We start from the raw sequence: 22,738 nt of genomic DNA, 5'->3' as shown, positions 1-22,738 counted from the left end.
TGTACCTCTTGAGCTGCTAAGTGACAGTGCGTGTCCCATTTGCTTTGATAATCAGAGCCGATGGTGTTTATGTGCGACTCGAGCCCCCAGTGTTGCTGTGTCCTCAGATGCTTCGGTCGAGCGAACATCTAGTAAACCGCATATGGTCTGAGTCGTCCCAGGGGAGCCATGCACTCACCCTCCCACCCCCGCTGGGAAGGAGCCCAGGAACAGTCCTGGTTGCATGTGAAGTAAGGAACCCTGGTAATAGGACTGTCTTAACTAGTGTTGATCCTCAACCCTCCTTTGAGTGGACTCAAACATACCTGACTGGCCTGGTGTTTCAGACCACAGCTGCTAAACAGCAGTGGGGACTTTGGGAGGTCTGTAACTTACTGCGAAGACGGTGTGTTTGTGCTCGTGTAAGTCTGTCTCTATAGGGTGGTTGTTTCTTTCTTTCTGGGTGAGTCACCAGCGAGGAAGCCATTAAAACCAAGCCAACACAGTCCCTGTCAGTCAAAATAAGTGACATCACAGCCAGATGTCAGTTTAGGCAACGCAGGATAGGACTATACCAAGCAATTTAATATTATTGCCTGCTCACCTATTATTCTGTTAATTAATGGCATTTAAAATGTTATTTTAATTAGGCTGTAAATAGCTTTGCCGTTGTCAACAGTACTTCTCTGGAAAGAGAATGAGGACAGTATCAACAATTGGTTTGATTTTGCTCGTTGTTGTCGTGCTTGAAACAGTTTGCTGGATTGTCAGGCATCCTTATCTTGTCTAGTGAACTGTTCCTCAGGGCTATTTGTTGCACTCTGCTTTGTTTCATCAACTTACATTGCTTTGACAAATAATGCTTTGGTGGCAGTTCCCATTTGACTTCATGTTCTTTAAAAAATGAACAGCTCAGACGTGTCATTATGTAGTGCTGTTTACGGTCATGAATAGGCTTAAAGGGGCAATTGACTGCAAAACCGATTTTACCTTGTCATTGTTGAAAAACGACAGTTCGGAGGGTAAACTGAACATACCGTGAATATCAAAGTCCATTGACACCTCTTTCCTATTCAAATCTCAAAAAGAAAAAAATTGGCTGTAAAACGCTAGCTTTTCAACAAAGCCACCGGTCCTACGTAGGACCGGTGATCGCCCTCTTATTGGCTCTGGTCTGTATCTTTGTCACGCCCCAGAATTTACATACAGACCAGTCCGAGGTAGCGTGTATCTCCGATACTAGTTTAGCTGCGCGCTGCTCTGTGTGGGCTACTTATAAGGAATTACAAAGAAGAACGTTTTGAATTATAACAAGGATATTGAAAATGGACCACGGTCTTAAATGCTGTGTTCCAAGCTGTACAGGGAAGGCTAACACTCAGTCTTCCCAAGGAGTCAAACATTCAACAGGCATGGCTGCTGTTGTCTATGAGAAGATCCCGGCGAAGTTCGACACTCAATAATTCATTTGCTCTGAACATTTCACCCAAGACAGTTTTGACAACCTTGGACAATTTCAAGCAGGATATGCTAGGAAGCTGAACCTGGAAAGAGGTGCTGCTCCAACCGTATGCTCATTGCAACCGCAAGCTATAAGGACAGTATGATGTTGTGCTAACAGTTATTAGCAATGCTAACGTTTCCTGTATATAGCATACCAGGTAGAATGCTAAATACGTTTCTACACACATCAAATGACTCTAGCTAGACTAGCTGTAGTCGGTATTAGAAGGGAAGCTTCCTAAAAATAGCCAGAAAACGAACTGCAGTCTGGCTTATTGCTAACGCCTGTCCAGATAGAACTGGAGAAAGGCAGGTTATAGATACAGGACACGTTAGCATTGCTAGTAACTGTTACTTGTAACACCTAGACTGTAGGCATGTAAACAAGTTTAGCTTGCTAGTTAATGCAAGAGCATAGGTAGAATGTGTGATCATTTAGCCTAGTTTATTGGCAATGGGGCTAACGTTGATTCATGTTCCTGACTGTGTTTCATTCAAATAAATAACCTGTGTAATGAAAATCTACAATTCACGATGCATGTTTGTCCAGATCTTTGTCATGTTATTTTACAGCAAGATATCTAGAGCTAGCCTAGCTAGCTAACTGAAGCCGAGTAGAATCACGATATGGTTTGGTTGCTAAGCTGTAGCCTAACGTTCTACCCACCTAAGTCAATCCAGTTTGCTTCAACAACAGAAGTGGAAACAAGTAATGTTATCATTTTAAATGATATATAGTCAATCTGTTGAAAACAGTGTTGTGTAGACACAATAGATTTATTTGCGCGTTTTTATTTCAAGTCGCCAACTTCGGTGTTTCAGCGAGTGCTGCTGTTGGCCGTGTTGCGTTTTTGCTCCCAGCTTCACTCGTTGATAACCAACCAATCAGCGCGCAGCTTATCTAAATATTAATGAGCATACCATAAAAGGAGAAAAGCTAGTGTTTTTTCCCGGGAACATTTCAGAGGATCTGTCAGAGGGCATAGAACAGCACCCGGGCCATTTTCAACCCAACCAATGTTACATACCCTATTCGGAGACCTTAAGGAACAGTGTGAAATACCCAAAAAACCCAGTCAATTGCCCCTTTAATGATTTAATACCCACAGTCAGAAAGCTTCGAGGGAGGGGTTGGAAGTTGCCGCTGCTTGACGACAGTGTTAAGTGTTTTTGGTGGAGATCTCGTTCAGATAAGATGTTGGGGCAGGCAAGCTCAGCAAGGCAACTCCATGATGCCACTGAGGGCCTGGCTGGACCTCCATGATGGTGGAACTCATCACAACATGCAGCTTGGTGGTGCTTGTTTAAGGGTTAGGAATAGTTTGTTAAATAGGAAAGTGAGAATGTCCGATGTTTCCATCATTCTCTAAACCAGAAGTTTCTCTGTTGCCTCTTGTGCCTAACCCTGAAACAGCAAACCAGTAGACTTGTTCATGCGGCTGTACTACTCTCTAGGACTGCATTTTTGTAAGAATCAAAATCTGTCTCTTTGCTCTAGTAAAACCTTTCTGTTTTGACAGACTTAGGAATGTCCAATCCCCCACCCTGTAGTCTTATTCAGACTGCTCACGCCCTGTAAGGAAACCTACACAGTGAGAGAACATTTGAAGACATTACATGATAAAAAAGCAACATTTTCAAGTTTACAAAGTTTATTGTTTTTTAAAGTTTTGAATATTTTTGCAATCATACTTTCATCACTATCACATCGTCTCAACAATTTTCTTCCCTTCATTCTTTGTCTCTTTGACAGTTTCATAGTACCCAAGTGGAGACAATTGTATATTGAATACTGTTGCTATGTAATTTTAAATGAGTCTGATGCTGCAGTTCATGTGTTAATTACGGTAATTTGCCTCCTCGCAAAAGAGGAAGAAATTGTGGTTTTGGTAGCAACACTGCACATTCATGCAAATCTGTCAGAGAGGGGATTTTCCATGTGTTTTTTTCCACAATTCCCAATTCACAAGATACAATATATTGGTTTAATGTTCCTTGGTTGTATGAATCATGTAGACTCTGAAGTTGCCTCTCCAATTCAAAGAAACCTTGTTTTAATCTAAAATTCCTGCTCGAGCTGTCAAACCATTTACATCTTCATTTCAGACTTGGATCAGTTGTATCTTCTATTTCTTCTCCTTGATGGAGGAATGATTTTCATACCTATTCAGTCATTGTATCCCATGTGGTAATGTACCTCAAAGACGATACCTTTGGAAAGTACAGGATTTACTGATTTTTCTTAACTCAGTCATGTAATGTGTCTGTAGCAGTAGCTTTTTTCTATGTAGCAGTAGCTTGTGTCTATGCAGCAGTAGCTCGTTTCTATGTAGCAGTAGCTTGTTTCTATGTAGCAGTAGCTTGTGTCTATGTAGCAGTAGCTTGTTTATGTAGCAGTAGCTTGTGTCTATGAAGCAGTAGCTTGTGTCCAAAGCAACATGCGTGGGGTCAGAGAGCTTGATATTGTTGGATTGGATGTGAAATATGTAACTGTATAAGAGTATTATTATTATTTAATGGAATGGAACACGCAACACTGCATAAAATGAATGCTGTCATTGCTCACTTAACCTGTTTGTGAAAATATTCAACCAAATATTGTCAAAGAGCTGTGAACGGTTCATCATCTGAAATTCTTCAGTGCAACACCAGTTTTACTGAGATTTAGGCCTGTTTGTGAGTCTGCATAGCAAGAAGGAGAAAGTGTAATAAATCAACTTTAGGAGAATTGTCTCGGTGATGCCACAATCTAATTAAGGGGTGTGTAGAGCACGTTAATGGAATTCATGAAATCTTCAGTATATCACATTTCACCTAATCGTATTTTATATAGGTTTATTTGTTGAGTTAAATCCTTTAATTTATAGTTGGAACATGCTGTAGGTTGATTTCTTTTGTATTCATTGTGATCACCAAGTAGATGTGCCTCTTAGAGAACTCATAAAGGAAAGAAGCTCCCATTGTCGAACGTGAGCCGTACAGTTCCTGTATCGCCTCTGATTGGCTGTTCTCTGGGGGAGAACTTAGATTTATAACTTGAAAACTGGGTTGAAAAACACTTGGCAACCTTATCAAGACATGTCAGCGTTGGCTTGCAGCGTGATCCTCACCTCTTTCTCAGAGTGGAACTGTCATTAGTAGTGCGGCAGTGTTGGCCTTATGCGTCTCTCACAATGAATTTTTAGCTATTGTAATTAGCCGAATGATGTTAAATGCGGTATTCCAGGACACTGAACATTTCACCAGACAGAATCGACAGATTCTTCTCACTGCTAGGCAGTTCTCACTGGAGCATAATGTATTGTCTTTGGTTAACTTATTTATTATTTCCCACAGAAAATATAGGAGAACTGCCTAGCATCCAACACTAATGTTCATGCATTAATGCATTCATCTAGTTTGTCCTGTGTTATGGTACTGTCATCAGGTTGCCAGTACTGCAGGTAGTTCTGAATGTAATACACCAGACCCCATGCTTTCCTTTTGCTAGGTGGCTAATGCTAACCTGAGCTACAACCAAGAAAGGACCTGAAGTCCAGTAAGAAACATAAACATCCTCGAAAGGTGAAGCTCAAATACACACTCCACAAATTCCATATCTCACCTGCGGAAGGGAATAATAGCCATTGGTGTAGAAAGGAACGGGCTATCAGCCATTGGTGTAGAAAGGAACGGGCTAACAGCCATTGGTGTAGAAAGGAACGGGCTAACAGCCATTGGTGTAGAAAGGAACGGGCTAACAGCCATTGGTGTAGAAAGGAACGGGCTAACAGCCATTGGTGTAGAAAGGAACGGGCTAACAGCCATTGGTGTAGAAAGGAACGGGCTAACAGCCATTGGTGTAGAAAGGAACGGGCTAACAGCCATTGGTGTAGAAAGGAACGGGCTAACAGCCATTGGTGTAGAAAGGAACGGGCTAACAGCCATTGGTGTAGAAAGGAACGGGCTAACAGCCATTGGTGTAGAAAGGAACGGGCTAACAGCCATTGGTGTAGAAAGGAACGGGCTAACAGCCATTGGTGTAGAAAGGAACGGGCTAACAGCCATTGGTGTAGAAAGGAACGGGCTAACAGCCATTGGTGTAGAAAGGAACGGGCTAACAGCCATTGGTGTAGAAAGGAACGGGCTAACAGCCATTGGTGTAGAAAGGAACGGGCTTTTGCGTGTGTTTGATGTGGGAGAACACCCTTGTCTCAGACTCTCAGGAGAAACGGGCTTACACTACTCATTATCCCTCCAGCCTTCAAATAATGTCTTTCTGGAAGAAGCCCAGTCTGTTTGTTTGGCAAGACTTTCCATGTTTGGTTTAGTAACGGCTTGATGTTTTTAAGCCATCTTTAAACTCCTGTTTGGTGTTTCTTCAGGGGGAATATTGGCAAATACACCAGAGGAGCCACCGAGCAGCAAGGTGTTCCAGCATGAACCGGGCCTTTAACAGGAAAAAAGGTAAGCACTTGGCCGTCTCAGTGAAACTCATTTTAATTACGGTCTCCAGTTGTATTAGGGCAGGGAATTAATATTTGAATACCCGAATGGGACATGATTTACTCTGTTTGAATGAAAAAGCAGTCAACAGAAAATATGAAGTGTCCGTGTGACGGATTGTGACATTTTATATACATGTAATTAGACGCGTCATCTACACTGATTTAAAAAGAGCTTCAGGTTGAATTCACATCCTGTAAAATTGTGAGTTAGTGGTGTGGAGATGGTTTGAACAGCTAGATGACAAGTGTCAAATGTCAACTCTGTGACGTCTAGCTGGCTTTCTACATTCTGCTTCTTGTAGATTTAATTTAAGTAGTTTGGTTTGAGATTGCTTCAGAGTCAAATTCCCTCACACTTCAAACACTAATACCTTTATCCTTGGGTGAACAAATGCACGTATGCATGAGGGCCATGTTGCAGACAAATGAAATTATGCAGACTTGACTTTCTTTTGCCTATTTAATTAAATCAGTTATCCCCCCGTGCAACAGCGTCCAGTGTTACCTGTCTGAAGTGCTCTGGCTAAGAATGCAATATGCTCACCCCAACCCAGGCCCTGTGAAGACATTCGATTTTTCCATCTGCCTGAACCATTGCGATATTGAGCTATCATACAAATGGATGCACAATTAATAGAGAGTGTCTAGCTAATATTAACTTGGTTGCTTTGCAAAGTACTTTCTCCGGTCCATAAAACACTCCTTTACAGGCACTACTATTGCTTTTTACAGCTAACATACCAAATGTGCCGGTTACAGCTAACATACCAAATTTACTTTTAAAGTTGTAGTTCTCTTAAAACCATATTTTAGCACTGTGAATTAATATTTGATGAACTGCCTTCACCAGTAAGCAAGCGCTCCTAGCCACACGCTCCTAGCCACACGCTCCTAGCCACACGCTTCTAGCCACACGCTCCTAGCCACACGCTCCTATCCACACGCTCCTATCCACACGCTCCTAGCCACACGCTCCTAGCCACACGCTCCTAGCCACAAGCTCCTAGCCACACGCTCCTAGCCACACGCTCCTAGCCACACGCTCCTAGCCACACGCTCCTAGCCACACGCTCCTAGCCACACGCTCCTAGCCACACGCTCCTAGCCACACGCTCCTAGCCACAAGCCACGTTTCTGAAGACGAGCAAGCAGCACTCTCCCGTTCAGACGTGAGATAGTTTAACGCTCCCCTCATGGCACTGCTCATCATCTAGGTGTGACTTCCTGCTCTCCCATTATTTCATATATTATCCACTGGACATTTACGTTCACCTGCTAATAAGGTCATACATTTCACAGCTTATTCTCTAATAGTGCTACTATCATTATCTTGGATAAAAATATTTTTATAAACCTGGTGACCCGCACTATTCAAAAAGGTCAGGATTGCTGAGCTGTAGTTTACATTTAGGTGAATTTGGCAACATTATTATAGTAATTATCATGGTTGTGTCATTTTATCTGTCTCTCCAACTACGTAACACTAGTGACCCACAAATACAGTCTCCCCTGCGACTGTTCCAACACCAGAGGAACAGGTGTGGAGGAACAGGGAGCCAGGCTCTCTAGTGGGTAGGGCCCAGGTGGCCTTCGCTGTTCCAATAATATTTAGTCTGTCTCATTTCCACCTGGCTCTGTCACAAACAGAGACGAGCTGACAACACTAACCACTGCAGTCACATCTCTTCCCTCGATTTACATTCAATTTTCCTTTCATCTGCAATATTGAAATGCAGCTCAACTCCAAGGTGCTCTATTACTGTCATTTTCCACTCAGTCCATCCGGGCGGATTCCCATCATTAGTCATTTTTTTCCTGCTCAGCCAAGGACTCGAGAGGGGACATTTGTGGCAAAGATGGAGAGCAGTGAAGCTCAGCAGCTGACAGATAAAAGAGCCCCCCCAGAGGAGGAACAGTAGGCCTGTTTACCATTCACTGTCTGGCTCTGCCCGCTCCCCACTAACATGCTTGTGCACAGTCCAGTTCTGTTGGTCAGTGTGTGTGTGGGGGGGTCAGTGCATGTGGGGGGGCCAGTGTGTGTGTGGGGGTGGTGAGTGTGTGTGTCAGTGTGTGTAGGGGTGGTCAGTGTGTGTGGGGGTGGTGAGTGCGTGTGTCTGTGGGGGGGGGGGGGGTCAGTGTGTGTCAGTGTCTGTGGGGGGGGGGGTCAGTGTATGTGTGTGTGTGTGGGGGTGGTCTGTGTGTGTGTGTGTGTGTGTGTGTGGGGGGGGGGGGGGGGGGGAGAGACTACAAAGGGAGCAGCCATCCAGCCATCTGGCAGAAAGGGGGCATTAAAGCTCTTTCACAGGGAAAGACAAAGGTGTCTCTCCTCAACTCTCCCTTGAACACGACGGACATTTCACCACAACTGAACATCGAGTTCTTTTGGTCAGAACCCTTCATTACTGTGAAACTGCTCACTTCTGGCTATGAAGAACGCTTTGTGGAAAGAACATTTAGAGGTGTCATTGAGGTAGTTTTCTAACACCGATTACCATGTCTATGTCTCATCACAGTGCAGATGGATCTGTTTGTGATACAATGTGACACCCTTTTCAGCGTTCTACTGTAATAAACGACACAGAGAAGGCCACAGTTCTAACGCTGTGAACACCTCATACTAACTCTGCATGAGGATTGAAATGGGTTATAGCTGTTGATCTGTGAAGCCTTCACACAGCTTGCAAAAAAGGCAATACAATTCCAATCAGATTTAACTTTAACACTGACTTGATTTTGACGAATGGGTCTCAGTTGTGTCTAATAGTGATGCAAGCAAGTGGCACAACAAACGTGTGAAACCAACTTTAATTGTAATAAGAAATATTACTGGAAAAACACTTCCTAGTTGGCATCTTCCTGCATCCTCTCCCTGTGCTGGTGGACGTGTGCAAAGCTAACTGGGATCCCACATGATCTGTTCCTTGCCAGTTTGTCACAAGGTTTTGCCTCTATTACATTGAAACAATGTATTTAAGTTTAAGTTTATTGAGTTGTATGAGTAATTGTGTTCAAATTAGCTCTTGAATAGGCGTTTCTTATGTTTTCATGCTGAATCATTTCCAAACTAAGGTGATTTCCAGCGGGTCATTTCCAAACTCCTTCGTTTATTTTCCTTTATGAAAACGTGGCTCATCCCACTTAGAGTTTAGTTCAATATGTTTTGCTTCTGCTAATGAAATAATGTTACAAATTCATTTAATTGTATATCTTTTAGGAAGGAATTTGGGCCACGTGGAATTGTCTGCTCTGTACAGCAAATTAGAATAGATTCAAATCATTCTTGTAAAAATTAAGCTGTTTGGCAGTGCCATCACGCATTGAATTCCTTTATAAACATCCGTTTTTCAATTTCACACTAAATTTGATTGCAATTATGGATAAAATGCTATAATCTGTGTGGATATGAATGTAGACTTTCTTGTCGAGCGATGAGCACTGCTCATCTCATGTCTTCATGTACATGTAGGTGGAGCTTTATTCAAAACCTCCTACTTCCATGAAGAGAAGCCTGATAAGACTCTAGATCTAACCCTCAGCAAGATATAAAAAATAAAAAGATAAAAAATCCTTGATTACATTTTTTTTATTACTTTACAGAATATAAACACCCAAGATATCATACTTCAGACACCATATTATATTTGGCTAAAGAGACGTAAAGATGTTCTACAGCGGGAAATGCTTCTACTAATAAAGGCAGCAGCAGGAAGTGACACGGCTGATCCTCTCCTCTGAGGGCAGGGCTCAGGCTTGGTTGCTGTCTGACTGAGGAATAATAAAGCCATACGTCCATAAAGCTCTCTCTCTCTTGCTGCTCTTCCTCTACAGACAACCAGCCACTGAAAACAGTGCTGTGCAGTGCTTCTGATTTGCTGTAAAGCTAAATAAAAGGAAAACAACATGTTTTGGGAGAACTGTGCAATGTGGTGCCAAATGTCCCTTTTCAAGTTTCCTATGGGCCCATGTTGGCAGCCTATTGTCCCGTGTGATGGGAACACCTCCACAAATGAGCTACAGAACCAGAAGTGTTCAGAATCATTTTTTGGCCAGTGATTTACATTTATTCATTTAGCAGATGCTTTTATCCAAAGCGACTTCTAAGAGAGAGCTTTACAAAGTGCATAGGTCACTGATAATAACAACAAGATAGCCCCGAAGCATTGCGGGTAGCCAAAACAAGAAGCACACATTGTGAACAACCAAAAAATAAGTGCCAAAGGGAATAACCATAAGAGCATGTAGTTAAGCAAGTTACAATTAAACAACATGAATCTCTAAGTGCAAGTGTACCTGTAGAAAAAGCAAGCAACAGTAAAAATATAAATAAGATTAACTAAAATAGAATATTTAGCATCGAATACAACAGTTTAAATCAGTTACCACTAACCAACAAGAGCAACAAGTCTCTAAGCAAGAGTAATTGTGATCCTTGAGGAAACTAGCATTTACCACAACGCTAGAGGAGCAACACAGTGTAAAGTGTTCTGTTCTGCGATGGTGGGAAGGGTTAAGCTGTTTTGTCGAGAGAAATGATCTGACAGACTTGTAGGGCAGAAGGGTTACAGTTGAGTGTTGGAGAGCGATGTGGAATATGCTACTATTATGGTCTGTCTGATGGTCACCAACAAACCAGCGTTAAATATGTAATTCCTGATCTTAAGTAGACTTTGGAACAAGAAGCTTTCAGATTGAGTATGTCTCAGTTGCAATACTGTCCAAAGAAGAGACTAATTTCTTAGTCTCTTTGCAGTTGCAACAGTTAGTGGTATGCGACCCAAAGTCTTAATTTGCCAAACAGAGAAAATGGCTCTTGTCAATGCCTGGGCCAAGTAATGGCTGATTTTTATATCTATTGACCTGCGGGGGGATGGATATGAAAAACAAAGCCATAAAATTTGAGAATCATGTTCACTGGCTGTAATGTTGTACCATGTAGCCTGTGCTTATTGTATAATGTCCTCCATTTGTCATCTAGAGATCAAGAGATAAAAGCGCTCATGCGGAAAATTAGAGAGCAGAGGTGACACATGATTTCTAAGTTCTCCGGACCACACTGACGGAACGTTTCCAGATGTAACTTGAAACATCAGTGGTGCTCTACTCAGTCAGAAAGCCACTCTACATTTCGTATCACCAGTTAAAAATAAATGAGATTGTCTTTCGTAAACTACCTTTCGTAATATATTTAGAGTAAATACAATCATTCATTCTATAACCTTGTGTCAAAGCAGGAATGATCACACTATAATCTGCCTAAAGGGCTTTTACTATGGGCCATATATCTGTCATTAACTGTTAAGAAATCCCCAACTCTAACCAGTATCCACTTAAAGATCAAAGGATGAGTAGCACAAGCTGTTCCATACTCTTGCTTCCCTTAACAAACACAGCTTAGAAACCAGCCTTCATTTGGACTTGTACGGAATCCTTTATGTTTTCAAAGACCTAATGATTACAATTTATAGTCATCTACTCTGTTTAATTAAAACAAAAATCTAGAGGCCTTGAATACAAGTGGTGGTATTTAAGACTCCCAAGTCTCTGTAGACTCACTGATCGATCTGCTCGAGTTTTAAAAGAAGACAAATCGCTGATTAATTAGCTATTGTTTTCCTGTAAGAGCAGAGGCCAGAGGCAGGGCTGCTGGATGAGCAGAGGCAGGGCTGCTGGATGAGCAGAGGCCAGAGGCAGGGCTGCTGGAAAAGCAGGGGCCAGAGGCAGAAAGAGCAGAGGCCAGAGGCAGGAAGAGCAGAGGCCAGAGGCAGGGCTGCTGGAAGAGCAGGGGCCAGAGGCAGGAAGAGCAGGGGCCAGAGGCAGGAAGAGCAGGGGCCAGAGGCAGGGCTGCTGGATGAGCAGAGGCCAGAGGCAGGAAGAGCAGGGGCCAGAGGCAGGAAGAGCAGAGGCCAGAGGCAGGGCTGCTGGATGAGCAGAGGCCAGAGGCAGGGCTGCTGGAAGAGCAGGGGCCAGAGGCAGGAAGAGCAGGGGCCAGAGGCAGGAAGAGCAGGGGCCAGAGGCAGGAAGAGCAGGGGCCAGAGGCAGGAAGAGCAGGGGCCAGAGGCAGGGCTGCTGTAAGAGCAGAGGCCAGAGGCAGGAAGAGCAGGGGCCAGAGGCAGGGCTGCTGGATGAGCAGGGGCCAGAGGCAGGGCTGCTGGATGAGCAGGGGCCAGAGGCAGGGCTGCTGGATGAGCAGGGGCCAGAGGCAGGAAGAGTGAGCTGCATTCTGGGAGATCACCAGTTCTGCTGATTAAACTTGATGGCAGTTGAATGCGGATAATGGACTGCAGTCTTTTGCTCTTGTTTTTGATTGCTGACATCATTTGAGCCTGTGATAACACGTTGATGATTGTAAATAACGTTCTATTGCTCTCCATACTGTGAGGATTTTATTACATTTTCATTTAATTTAAAGTAGTAGTTTGTACTGTTGTAAATGAATTTGTGGGACATTTGGATCTTGTCCACTGAAGCATACAGACAGTGTAGAGTTTACGATACCGTGTTAGAGGGGCTTCCTCATCTGCGGATGGCAAGAAACATTTACATTTAGTCATTTTAACATACGCTCTTATTCAGAGCGTCTTACAGCAAGTACAGGGACATTCCCCCCGAGGCAAGTAAGGCGAAAAGGACACAACATGATTTGGCAAGGCCGGGAATCGAACCAACAACCTTCTGATTAGTAGCCCGGCTCCCTAACCGCTCAGCCATCTGACCCCCATAAGATACATTCCCCTTGGTTTCTGTCTTGTATTAGGCCAAGCCTACTTTAGTTAACTCATATAAATATGCTGTATTTGAGGAGAAAGATCATACTGTATGAATTCACAACATGCTCTCCAGTGAATGTGGCATTGAGCTTCTGTAGCCATGTCATCATTTTCCACTCCCATCAGTCAACTTTCTTGCTTTTGACAGGGGAAGTAACTCCTGCTGTCTCCTGCTGCCAGGGACAAATGCACCCAAACTGACCTTCAAACAGCCAGCTCATCCTCTCGCTCCAGCCCTTTTCCCCTTCTCCCCAGTCCTGTCCCAGTCCCCTTTGGTGAAACTGTACTACAGGCCTTTTATATGGTGGGCACAAGAGGTGGGACCGCCACTATTAATCAGAGCAGTGTGCTGACGCTAAGAGAAACTGCTGGGCTAGCCAGCATTCTACTGTGGCTCCTGCCTCCCTAATTCATCATAGTTAGAATTTACAGTTCCTCACTGCTGTCGGAGAGGGAGGGGCTAAGGGCATCATCCTCCCATCAACCTCCACCACTCACAGCCAGAACACTGACTTAGTCTCAGTCATCATTTGAGAAGGTTTGAGTTTTTTTGGTCTGACTGGTCAGCTTGGCCCTTGTCTCTTGTGTAATCCCAAAAAGGAAAATTGCCCGTGGAGCCTAAATATGCTAATGATGCTGTTTGTTTTATGATGGAATGGCAAACTCCCAACCAGAACAATGGCTTGCTGTTTTCCACCCTGTGCTGTGAAAAAAATTGAGTGAGTCTGTTGAGGGTGATCGCAATTAAGCCAATGTAGAAGATGAAGTCAGCTGTAATCAGGATAGGCTTCCTGTCAGTGGGCCACTTGGCTAGCAATTTACCAAAGAAAACAGGATCAATCAACTAGATAACTAGAAGCCATGGTAAAGATGGTTGAATAGGACATTTACATAATCAACCTGTTATGTGCCGTTGGTAGCTTTTCCAGACAAATGAGGGAAAGAAATGCTTTCCCTCATATTAGTTCTGAGTGATTTTGAGAGAGAACATTTAGAGACATATCAGTTCACGCCGTGTTCCATTACTTGGCCCTCATTGTTTTTGTGTGGGTTTCCACAGATGTGACACATCTCTCATTAACTTTACTCTCAAACTGACAAGTCCCCAGGAAGAGAGGTTGCTTCCATCATGCCAGTAATGATGTTGTGGGACAGTGACAAGGGTTTCTGGAAGACTGCATTGTTGATGAAATTGAGAGAAAATCTGCTTACATTGTTGGCCTCCTCCAGTAGTTAAAATGTGATTCCCAAAACAAGATGAAACCTTTTGCATTTCAACATTTTTGTTGTAGTAATTGTTTTCCTATTGAAAGCACTTCCCGTCAATATAATTGCGACTATCTCATTTCAGATAAATCATGGATGCACACTCCAGAGGCTCTGGCGAAGCATTACATCGGCTACAACGCCAAGGTACGTGTGAGCCCAGCATCTCCTTCTGCTTTCAACCTCAACTTCATCAGTTTATCAGATCAGAGGTGCACACAGGAAGATCCTGCACTCAGTTTCTGTTCATCAGGAGCTTCACCACAATCAGAAGAACATGAACACTTCTTTGTTTGTATTTGAACATCCACCTATTGTTGTTGTACACTCTCCTGAAAAAGGTTCATTACCCGAGATGTTCTTCAGAAAGGTATCTACCTCGCACCTCAGTCAAGAAAAATAACTAAACATTCTTTGTCAAAGAGTGGATGTCTAACGGCACAATAGGTTTGACTGAAACAAAGCAGTGGATTTGTTTAGTCGTCTGGTTCAGTGAGAAGCTTTGTCAGGCCTGTTTTCTGCTCTGTTACTCCAAAGGCTCCCCTCTTATGTGGAGCACAGTAGCTGTCTGCAGGCATCCAGCGCATCTGAGATGTATTATGGAACTGAAGTGAAAAAAGGCGAAAGCACAAGTCCAAACTGCCAGTTCTCTTGCCGCTCTGCTCTTCTGGTGTCGCACAGCGGAGGGAGGAATAGATTTACTCTTGATGGCTCTGCTAGATATTAAAGTTTGTCATGAGTTTTCAGACTCGGGACAAACGGGGGTTGAATATCAAAGGGAGAACCTTTTGACAGGTGGATCAAGCTGTGGTGCTTGGATCCAGGACAGGGACGGGAAACTGTGAGTCAACAGAGGACGGTGCCCCATATCCTATGTGTGGGGTTTACTACCGGTGCCATAGAAACCTCCAAATAAATATGTTTTCTGTCTGAAAACATTTTTGTTGAGGACCATGCTCACTGGGAGAAAATGGATTCAACTCTCAGAGTGGAACGGCGGGCGTTGTGCTACCTGTGCCAACACACGCCCAGTGATGGATGAGGCCAGGCTGGGTGAGCCCAGGCTGGGCAGCTGGTGGAAGCATCTCTGTCCCGGTCCAGCAGGAGGCCTTGGTTAGGAACCAGCCAGTCCTCCTCAGCCACGCAGCCGTCACCACCACATCAGTCACGTCTCGGCCTGGTTCACACGCGTCCTTGAGTACGGCCAGCGTTTGACACCGGGCTGCGATGCGCTGACACATTTGAATCTGGGTTTCATCCATCTTGCAGTTCCATTGATGGAGACACAAAGTGGCTGTTCTGTTTCTGGTGTTTTTTTCCTGACGTAGTCACAGCCACCTCCATATTTTATTTTATGCCCACTTTTATTCTATTTTAGTGTATTCCACTTTTTACTGCTAGTTTTAGTATAGTTAGACCACATATTTAAATGTAAGATTCCTATATGTTTATTGTATGCACCTTCCTGCCAAAGCAAATTCCTTGTCTGTGCAAACTTTCATGGCAAAGAAATCCCATTCTGATTCTGATGGCAGCTAAATTGCCTCTGTTGGCTCTCAGGGTCCTAGCATGGCTGAATTCAGGTGAATGATGAATCAGTTTAATTATTCCTCCCTTGGCTGTTTTACACCCTGCTAATGCTGAAATCTGCTACGAAAACATCACACATTTTACGAATCTATTTTGCCGTGCAAAAAGGTTGCTTCGCTAGATGTCGTATGAAAACAGTCCTCAAGGTTGATGCTGGAGTAAACCTTCACATCCAATTGAGCGCAGTGTAAATCACCCTGCCGGTATATATTTAACCAACCTTTAGCATTGTTGATCCTTGATACGCAACAGCCATTATCTTAGGAAGAGAGACAGGGAAGGTCTGGCTGGCGCTGGATTCCCACCGAGGGACTGTAGCCATAGCTTCTGTTCTAAACACATGGAGAGTCCTTCCCAAGCCTAAAGGTTAATGGCTCCATCTGTTGGATAGCAGCAGTAAAGCAGTGGTAGCACAGGGTGTGTTGAGACGAAATTGATGTTTTTGTGTGCGCCATGTTTTAAAACCTTCTCAGGGATGTTGAATATGTGAAGGTCGAGTTTGTTTTAGTTTTGTGGGATGGGATGGGGGGGGGTCATGTTGCTGTTAACATGGCATTTAAGAAGTAACATAGCAAAAGGAGCCCTATTTGGAAATGCTCCACATATTTGTTGGACTAACAAGTATTTCAAGGTTGCTTTTTAAGGAGTCAACTAAGTCAAACTGAAGTTGTTTTTACTGGTTTATGTTCAGTACATGTTGTCCGTTTGTACACTGTTCCCTTTTTGTTCTTTATCAGTGACACATTTGCCCTCTTCTAGTTCCTTGGAAACACAGAAGTTGAGCAACCAAAGGGAACTGAGGTGGTGAAGGATGCAGTGAGAAAGCTGAAGGTAGGATCATGAAGAACAGGCTCCTGAAGGCTCAGACCACTAGTCAACATACTTCTCGTTTGCATTGGTTTGTTAACACAAACTTGAACTTAAACTATACAATGTTTTTCATTACAAATGATTACATCAGCTTATTAATTTGAGTGATACTTAGAATGTTTGATTTCAGAATATCTTAGTACTGTTATGACCCCTGGCATGTTGGAATCTTTTTTTCCTTTTGTTTAAATACAATGTGTTGATATGCAGGTTTGTTGTGGGAATCTAGTACTGTAGGGACATAACATGCTTTGTGATGAGCCATTACATGGCAGTCTGGCCCGCATCCCACTGGGCTGGATGACATCATCACATGATAGCGAGACGAGCTTGCTTCATCTGTGGGCTGAGGCTGCTGTGAAGAGCCTTGATGTGTTGAAACGAGGGAGTTCAGACTGCTTCACTGATCACATCTACTGCTGTGTTTAGCTGCTCTTCTGTCTGCATGTTGGCCTGCTCACTGTCTTCCTCTGCCAACACTTGGATGGTGAGGGGGCTTGAAGGGGAAACCTGTTTTCACAGCCTGAACTCCTTTTGTTGCTTTAGAATTTGTAAATCTTTTCTGGTTTGGCCGCTTGAAGAATTGGCCACATTTGTTTTCCCCAGCAACTTATCCTTAATGTTTGCGTACTTGTTTTACACACAGCCAGCTGACTTTGGAAAATGTCAACAGCAACATTTTCAGAAAAACGTATAAAAAGGGCCTTGATAATTTTTTGTTCGCTCTGACCTTGCTTACAAAGAATAACACGTTTGGTGAAAAGTCCCCCATGAATATTACATTCTACCTCGTTTTTTATTTTAAGTAAGCCTAATCCTGAAATTAAGTTAAATATCATCCACCAATCAAGGACTTAGTCCAGGAATAATCGTCTGTCCTAGTTTCCACCTTCACAAATCCCTCCAGAGTTCAGCGTCACATCCTCTGTGCACATGATGAGCTCCCAGTCACACTACCAGACTTCACCTCCTTTCCCTCCTTTATTCGTTCAGGGCCTGTACTCCACTCGGTTATTAACTTATAGGTTGTTGTCCAAAAACATGCGTTTTGGTCTGTGAAGGTAGCCTAATATTCACATTTTAAATGAGCAAAAAAAATGGTTCAGTGAGATGATTGATTTTAATGGATCGAATCCATTAAGATTTATGCAACCATTTGTGTCCAGACATATTAGAGTGAATGAGGACGTTTGAGATTAACCAGGTGTATATAGTGGCTCTACATTTTTTATGGATAATGTGCTTCACTTTATGAAATATTGATTATTACTTCTCCTTTCTCTACTTTCAGTTTCAAAGGCATATCAAGAAATCAGAGGGACAGAAGACTCCTAAAGTGGAACTGCAAATCTCCATATATGGAGTGAAGATATTGGACCCCAAGACAAAAGTAAGTCTCCCTGCACGACCATCTGTCGTCCACAAACGTATCCCACATGAACCCCCTACTAGACTTCATGAGAAAACCTCACCTGGTGTATAAGAGGAGAGCTGGACAGTGGAGAACCACTAAAACCATGAACCTTCTGACCACGGTGTCTTAAGCCCATGTCCCACCGTGTGTTCCTTCTCTCTAGGATGTGCAGTACAACTGTCAGCTGCATAGAATCTCCTTCTGCGCCGACGACAAGACTGACAAGAGAATATTCACCTTCATCTGCAAAGACTCTGAATCCAACAAACACCTGTGCTATGTGTTTGACAGTGAGAAATGTGTAAGGAATATGCAGGCTTAGAATGGGCTTTAACTAATATCCATAAGGGCAATGGGTGTAAGAGAACTTAATCTGTAGAGATTAGACTGAGGTACATCTTCACCTGCTTACTAAATTCATGAATGTAATGTCATACTGGGTTCATTTACTGTAGCTGCATTTATCCAAAGCAACCTGCAGGAGGGATTTGAACCTGCTACCTCTTGATACGCTGTCAAATGCTATTGGGCTATACCTTCCCTTACTGTAAAGCCTACCTGCATGAAATCTGGTTTATATGGTTTTGGGATAAAGTTTGTTTATAGATGCTTCCTTTTTTGTTGCAATTGTCTCATTAATTTTTGTTTCTACACTGTACCTATATGTGGTCCTTCTCAGACAGCAGTGTGTTTACTGTGTCTGTGTTTACTGCGTCTGTGTTTACTGTGTCTGTGTTTACTGTGTCTGTGTTTACTGCGTCTGTGTTTACTGCGTCTCTGTTTACTGTGTGTGTGTTTACTGTGTCTGTGTTTACTGTGTGTGTTTCAGGCAGAGGAGATAACCCTTACTATAGGCCAGGCGTTCGACCTGGCCTACAAGAAGTTCCTGGAGTCTGGCGGCAAGGATGTGGAGACGCGGAAACAGATAGGGACCTTGCAGAAGAGGGTGAGCCTCATGTATAGACGTGACGTCCCTGCAGTGTGTATCTGTTCTGTAGCAGGGAGGACACACAGCCTGGTGCCCTCCAGGGGCCCAGGTCCTCTTCTCCACCAGGGGGGGGTGTTGAGCTCCCTGCTAAGTTTCAGGGCTGCAGTACAAAGCTCTCAGCAGTTGTAGTCTAGGCTACGTCATCATTTCGGTAACTGATACAGACAGTGTGTATATACAGAATATATATTAGTGCTGTCAGTTTAACGCGTTATTAACGGCGTTAACGCAAACCCAAATTAACGGCGTCAATTTTTTTATCGCGCGATTAACGCTCTTTTTGGCCTAGCAAACTTTGTAGTTTTTTTCACATGCTGTTGCAACAATTACCGACGTTAGAAAGACTACAACACCACACCGGATCTAGCTAGACCGGAAATAAAACAACAGGCACGCCACACACACTTGTTTGGCATGTGAGCCGGCTAAAGAGTAGTAGCAGAGCCCTTTTACGGATATTAGACATTCTCTGGTAGTAGGCTAACGTTACGTTTTGAGTGGATGGCGAGCGCGAGACGCCGAAATGGATGCCAATAAGATTCTGAATGGAAAGTTTACTTTTAAAAAGTTGCCAAATGGTTCCATTGACAAGACCAAAGTGATCTGTGTGTTTTGTCGTTGTAAACTGAGTTATCATCGCAGCACGTCCAGTCTGAAATGCCACTTGATGGCCAAGCACACAGCTGATGCGATTCATGCGAATTCTCCGCCCCTTCGTCAAAGCCAGGCGATTGCAATGTTGTTTTCAATAAAAAAAATATTTGCACGAAGCAATCCGAACCACTTTTCCATGTTGATAAGAGCTTTAAAATTTGAAAAAAGAATGGGACAAAAAGAAATCAAGGGACATTTAGAATAGATAAAAATTTGCGATTAATTGATTAATCGCGAGTTAACTATGACATTAATGCGATTACATATTTTAATCGTTTGACAGCACTAGTATATATTATTATATATTGTGATCCTCATCATACATATTATGATCATCATTATTATTATTATCATAACATCTATCATACATCTGTAAGTGTCAGCACTTATTGAAGTAGAACCATTTTCAACTAACACTTGGTGCTCATGAACTAAGGAAAATTAGCACACACCTGATTTCCTTACAATATGAAAACAATTTCCCATATTCACTCAGAATCCTGTGTTTGTTGCTGTGGTGTCAGATTCAAGAACTGGAAACGGAGAACTCTGAGCTGAAGACACAGCTCCAGGACCTGGAGGAGCAGCTGAAGATCTCTCCTGTTCCCCCGGTGAGACACCAGGCTGCCTGGCCGCCAGCCCAGCGAGCCATCCTGTCCTCAGGGACTACTTACTGTGGAAGGATCTCTAGCTCACTGTTCTGTGGTTGCTATCAAGTGATTGGTTTGATTGACAGTCAGGCGGTCTCTCTTGCACAGAAGATGCATCTTTACTTTTAACATTTGATGTTGTCACAAACCCACTTGTAATATTAGTCAATAACCTCCTTGATAGCACCCAACAGTACCAGGGTCAGGGGCCCGCCTGGAACTACCGGCTGTCTGGACATTTTATTTTCTTCTTTCCTTCCTTTTTTCCTTTTCACTTTTCCTCCTCTGATCTCTTCTCAGCTGCTTCACATAAACTCGACTAACGAGGCGTTCATGTTGCAAAGGCCCTCGTCTCTGTTCTGGTGCCACAACCGGACGTCCTTCTCCTGTGTGGAGATCTCCTCAGTGACTCTCACACCCATGAGCTCACCAGATTCCAACATGTCAGCTGGACTCCTAACCCCTCCTCCTGCTAAACCTGCTGTTCCTCCTGCCAAGCCTGCTGACGGTCGCAGCATCCCACGGCCTCGTGTAAACACACCTCTCTGTCACTGTCTCTGTCACGCTCTCCCACTCTCTCTCCCACTCTCTTACTTACTCACTTACTCTCACTCACTCTCTTACTCACTCACTCACTCACTGCCTGATTTCTGTCTGTCTCTCTCTCTGGACTGCTTTATGTCTAGAACCAATTTGTTTAACAACAGAACGATGAGGTCTATAATGCATCCATGCTACCATAAGAACAGTTACACTGTTTGCAAAACGGGCATGAAGGGAGCAACAACAATAACTGCAGCTTTATTCCAGGCTGTTTGTGTTAAACAGGGAGGGAGCCTCTCCATGAAACCCCAGTCTACAGACGTCTTTGACATGGTGCCCTTCTCTGCTGTCACCCCCCTGGTGCCCATACCAGCCAGCAATGGAACTCCCCCCCCTCCACCCAGCACATCCCCACAGGATCTAAGTGAGTCCTCTGTTCACGCTCCTCAACCACTAATACAGGCAAGCTTTGTGAGGGTGCAAAACTCACTTTATTCAATTGAACCATACGTGTCAGCAAAAGACATGATGAAAGGTTGTGATTTGGCACTTTGACACACTTCAAAACACTTTCCTGACATGTCCGAGCAAAACACCACTACATTTTCATTAGTTTGCTGGCAGTGACAGCTTTACCTTGTTCTTTTATTAACTTGGCGTTATCACAACTTCTTACAGTGTCTTGGTACTACTGAATTCACAGTAAAACTCTTAACTTTGACCTCAAAGTAAACACAAAGTTGCTCCTCTCTCAGGGAAAGACCTGTTTGGAGCCGAGCCCTTCGACCCCTTCACCTGCGGCTCTGCAGACTTCCCTCCAGACATCCAGTCCCAGCTGGACGAGATGCAGGTGACTGCATGTCTGAACGATCTTAGGGCCTGTATGATTGACTCATGTAAGGGAGCAACAGTTGCACCACGTTTTAATACTAGTACTTGTTGTTTTGGATTATGGTTCTGGATATAACTAAAAGTGAATTGTAGTCAAAGTAAACTTGATATTTACACACATTTGGAAATGGAAAGGTTTTTCTAACTTCACAGATTGTTCTATTTGTACACATATTTTTCTGTTTAATTTCAATGTTGTGCCAAAAGGAGGCAATGTTGTTCTAGCATGTTGCATCTCCAAAACTCTTCTCTCTTCTTCCTGCTGCCTGTAGTTCTGTTTTAACAATCTCCTTCAATCTCTCTTCTCCCGTGCCTACAGCGCCAGCGATGGTTTGTACTTTCATTCTATTTCAAACCTCTTGGCTGTCGTCATAACAGGAATTGTGACTAGACTTGCATGCAGTGTTGCGTTTCTGTGTGGATCAGCTATGTCTGAGTGCATCCAGAACCTTCCTCCACTCCATCTTTGCCTCACCTCCTTCCATCTCTCCCGCTCAGTCATATAACTGTGGGAGAGTGAGGACAGCGGGGAACGAGGGACTAAGGAGGTTGTTGCAGTATTGGGAAGGTGTCCTCTATCGCCATGTCAGCGGCTGATTACCTCATGCCAATCAAAGAAAGCAAAAAAAAAAAGAAGGAAAATATTGTCACATTACTAAGAAGTTCAAAGCTTGCCTGAACCTTCTTAGGCTCTGTGTACCCTTTCGTTCAACCATCAGGTGGTCCACCTGCATGTTTGTGTATTGGTGACATGTTCTGATCCAGACTAATATCATCTCTTAACTGTACGCTTCTCTGCTACCCTCCAGGAGTAGGTTTCAACAGTGGGAATATTTCAGATGATTTAAACGTTTTTTTGCATCGTGGGTCACCCCCAGTGCAGGTCACCCCCAGTGCAGGTCACCCCAGTTCAGGTCACCCCCAGTGCAGGTCACCCCTAGTGCAGGTCACTCCAGTGCAGGTCACTCCAGTGCAGGTCACCAACAGTGCAGGTCACCAACAGTGCAGGTCACTCCAGTGCAGGTCACTCCAGTGCAGGTCACCCCCAGTGCAGGTCACTCCAGTGCAGGTCACCCCTAGTGCAGGTCACCCCCAGTGCAGGTCACCCCCAGTGCAGGTCACCCCCAGTGCAGGTC

At 43.7% G+C, this 22,738-nt stretch overlaps 1 protein-coding gene across 3 annotated transcripts in view; it reads left to right on the top strand.

Annotated features, from left to right (window-relative positions):
- Positions 1 to 22,738, top strand: part of LOC124485721 (PTB domain-containing engulfment adapter protein 1) — a 49,972-nt gene that overhangs the window by 25,356 nt on the left and 1,878 nt on the right. The window contains exons 3-12 of one of the 3 annotated variants that reach the window (XM_047047481.1): positions 5,847 to 5,928; positions 14,088 to 14,149; positions 16,352 to 16,423; positions 17,754 to 17,852; positions 18,040 to 18,177; positions 18,706 to 18,822; positions 20,043 to 20,129; positions 20,469 to 20,699; positions 20,997 to 21,135; positions 21,467 to 21,561. In XM_047047481.1, coding sequence (XP_046903437.1) covers positions 5,901 to 5,928; positions 14,088 to 14,149; positions 16,352 to 16,423; positions 17,754 to 17,852; positions 18,040 to 18,177; positions 18,706 to 18,822; positions 20,043 to 20,129; positions 20,469 to 20,699; positions 20,997 to 21,135; positions 21,467 to 21,561 — 1,068 coding nt within the window. In that variant the 5' untranslated portion in view covers positions 5,847 to 5,900. Of the gene's footprint in view, positions 1 to 5,846; positions 5,929 to 14,087; positions 14,150 to 16,351; positions 16,424 to 17,753; positions 17,853 to 18,039; positions 18,178 to 18,705; positions 18,823 to 20,042; positions 20,130 to 20,468; positions 20,700 to 20,996; positions 21,136 to 21,466; positions 21,608 to 22,738 lie in introns of all 3 variants that reach the window. The other 2 variants (XM_047047479.1, XM_047047480.1) reach the window with 2 other exon arrangements.

This window comes from Hypomesus transpacificus, chromosome 23 (assembly GCF_021917145.1).
Source record: "Hypomesus transpacificus isolate Combined female chromosome 23, fHypTra1, whole genome shotgun sequence".
Lineage (NCBI taxonomy): Eukaryota > Metazoa > Chordata > Actinopteri > Osmeriformes > Osmeridae > Hypomesus > Hypomesus transpacificus.
Note: the sequence above shows the minus strand (reverse complement) of the source record. Positions and strands in the feature narration are given on the sequence as shown.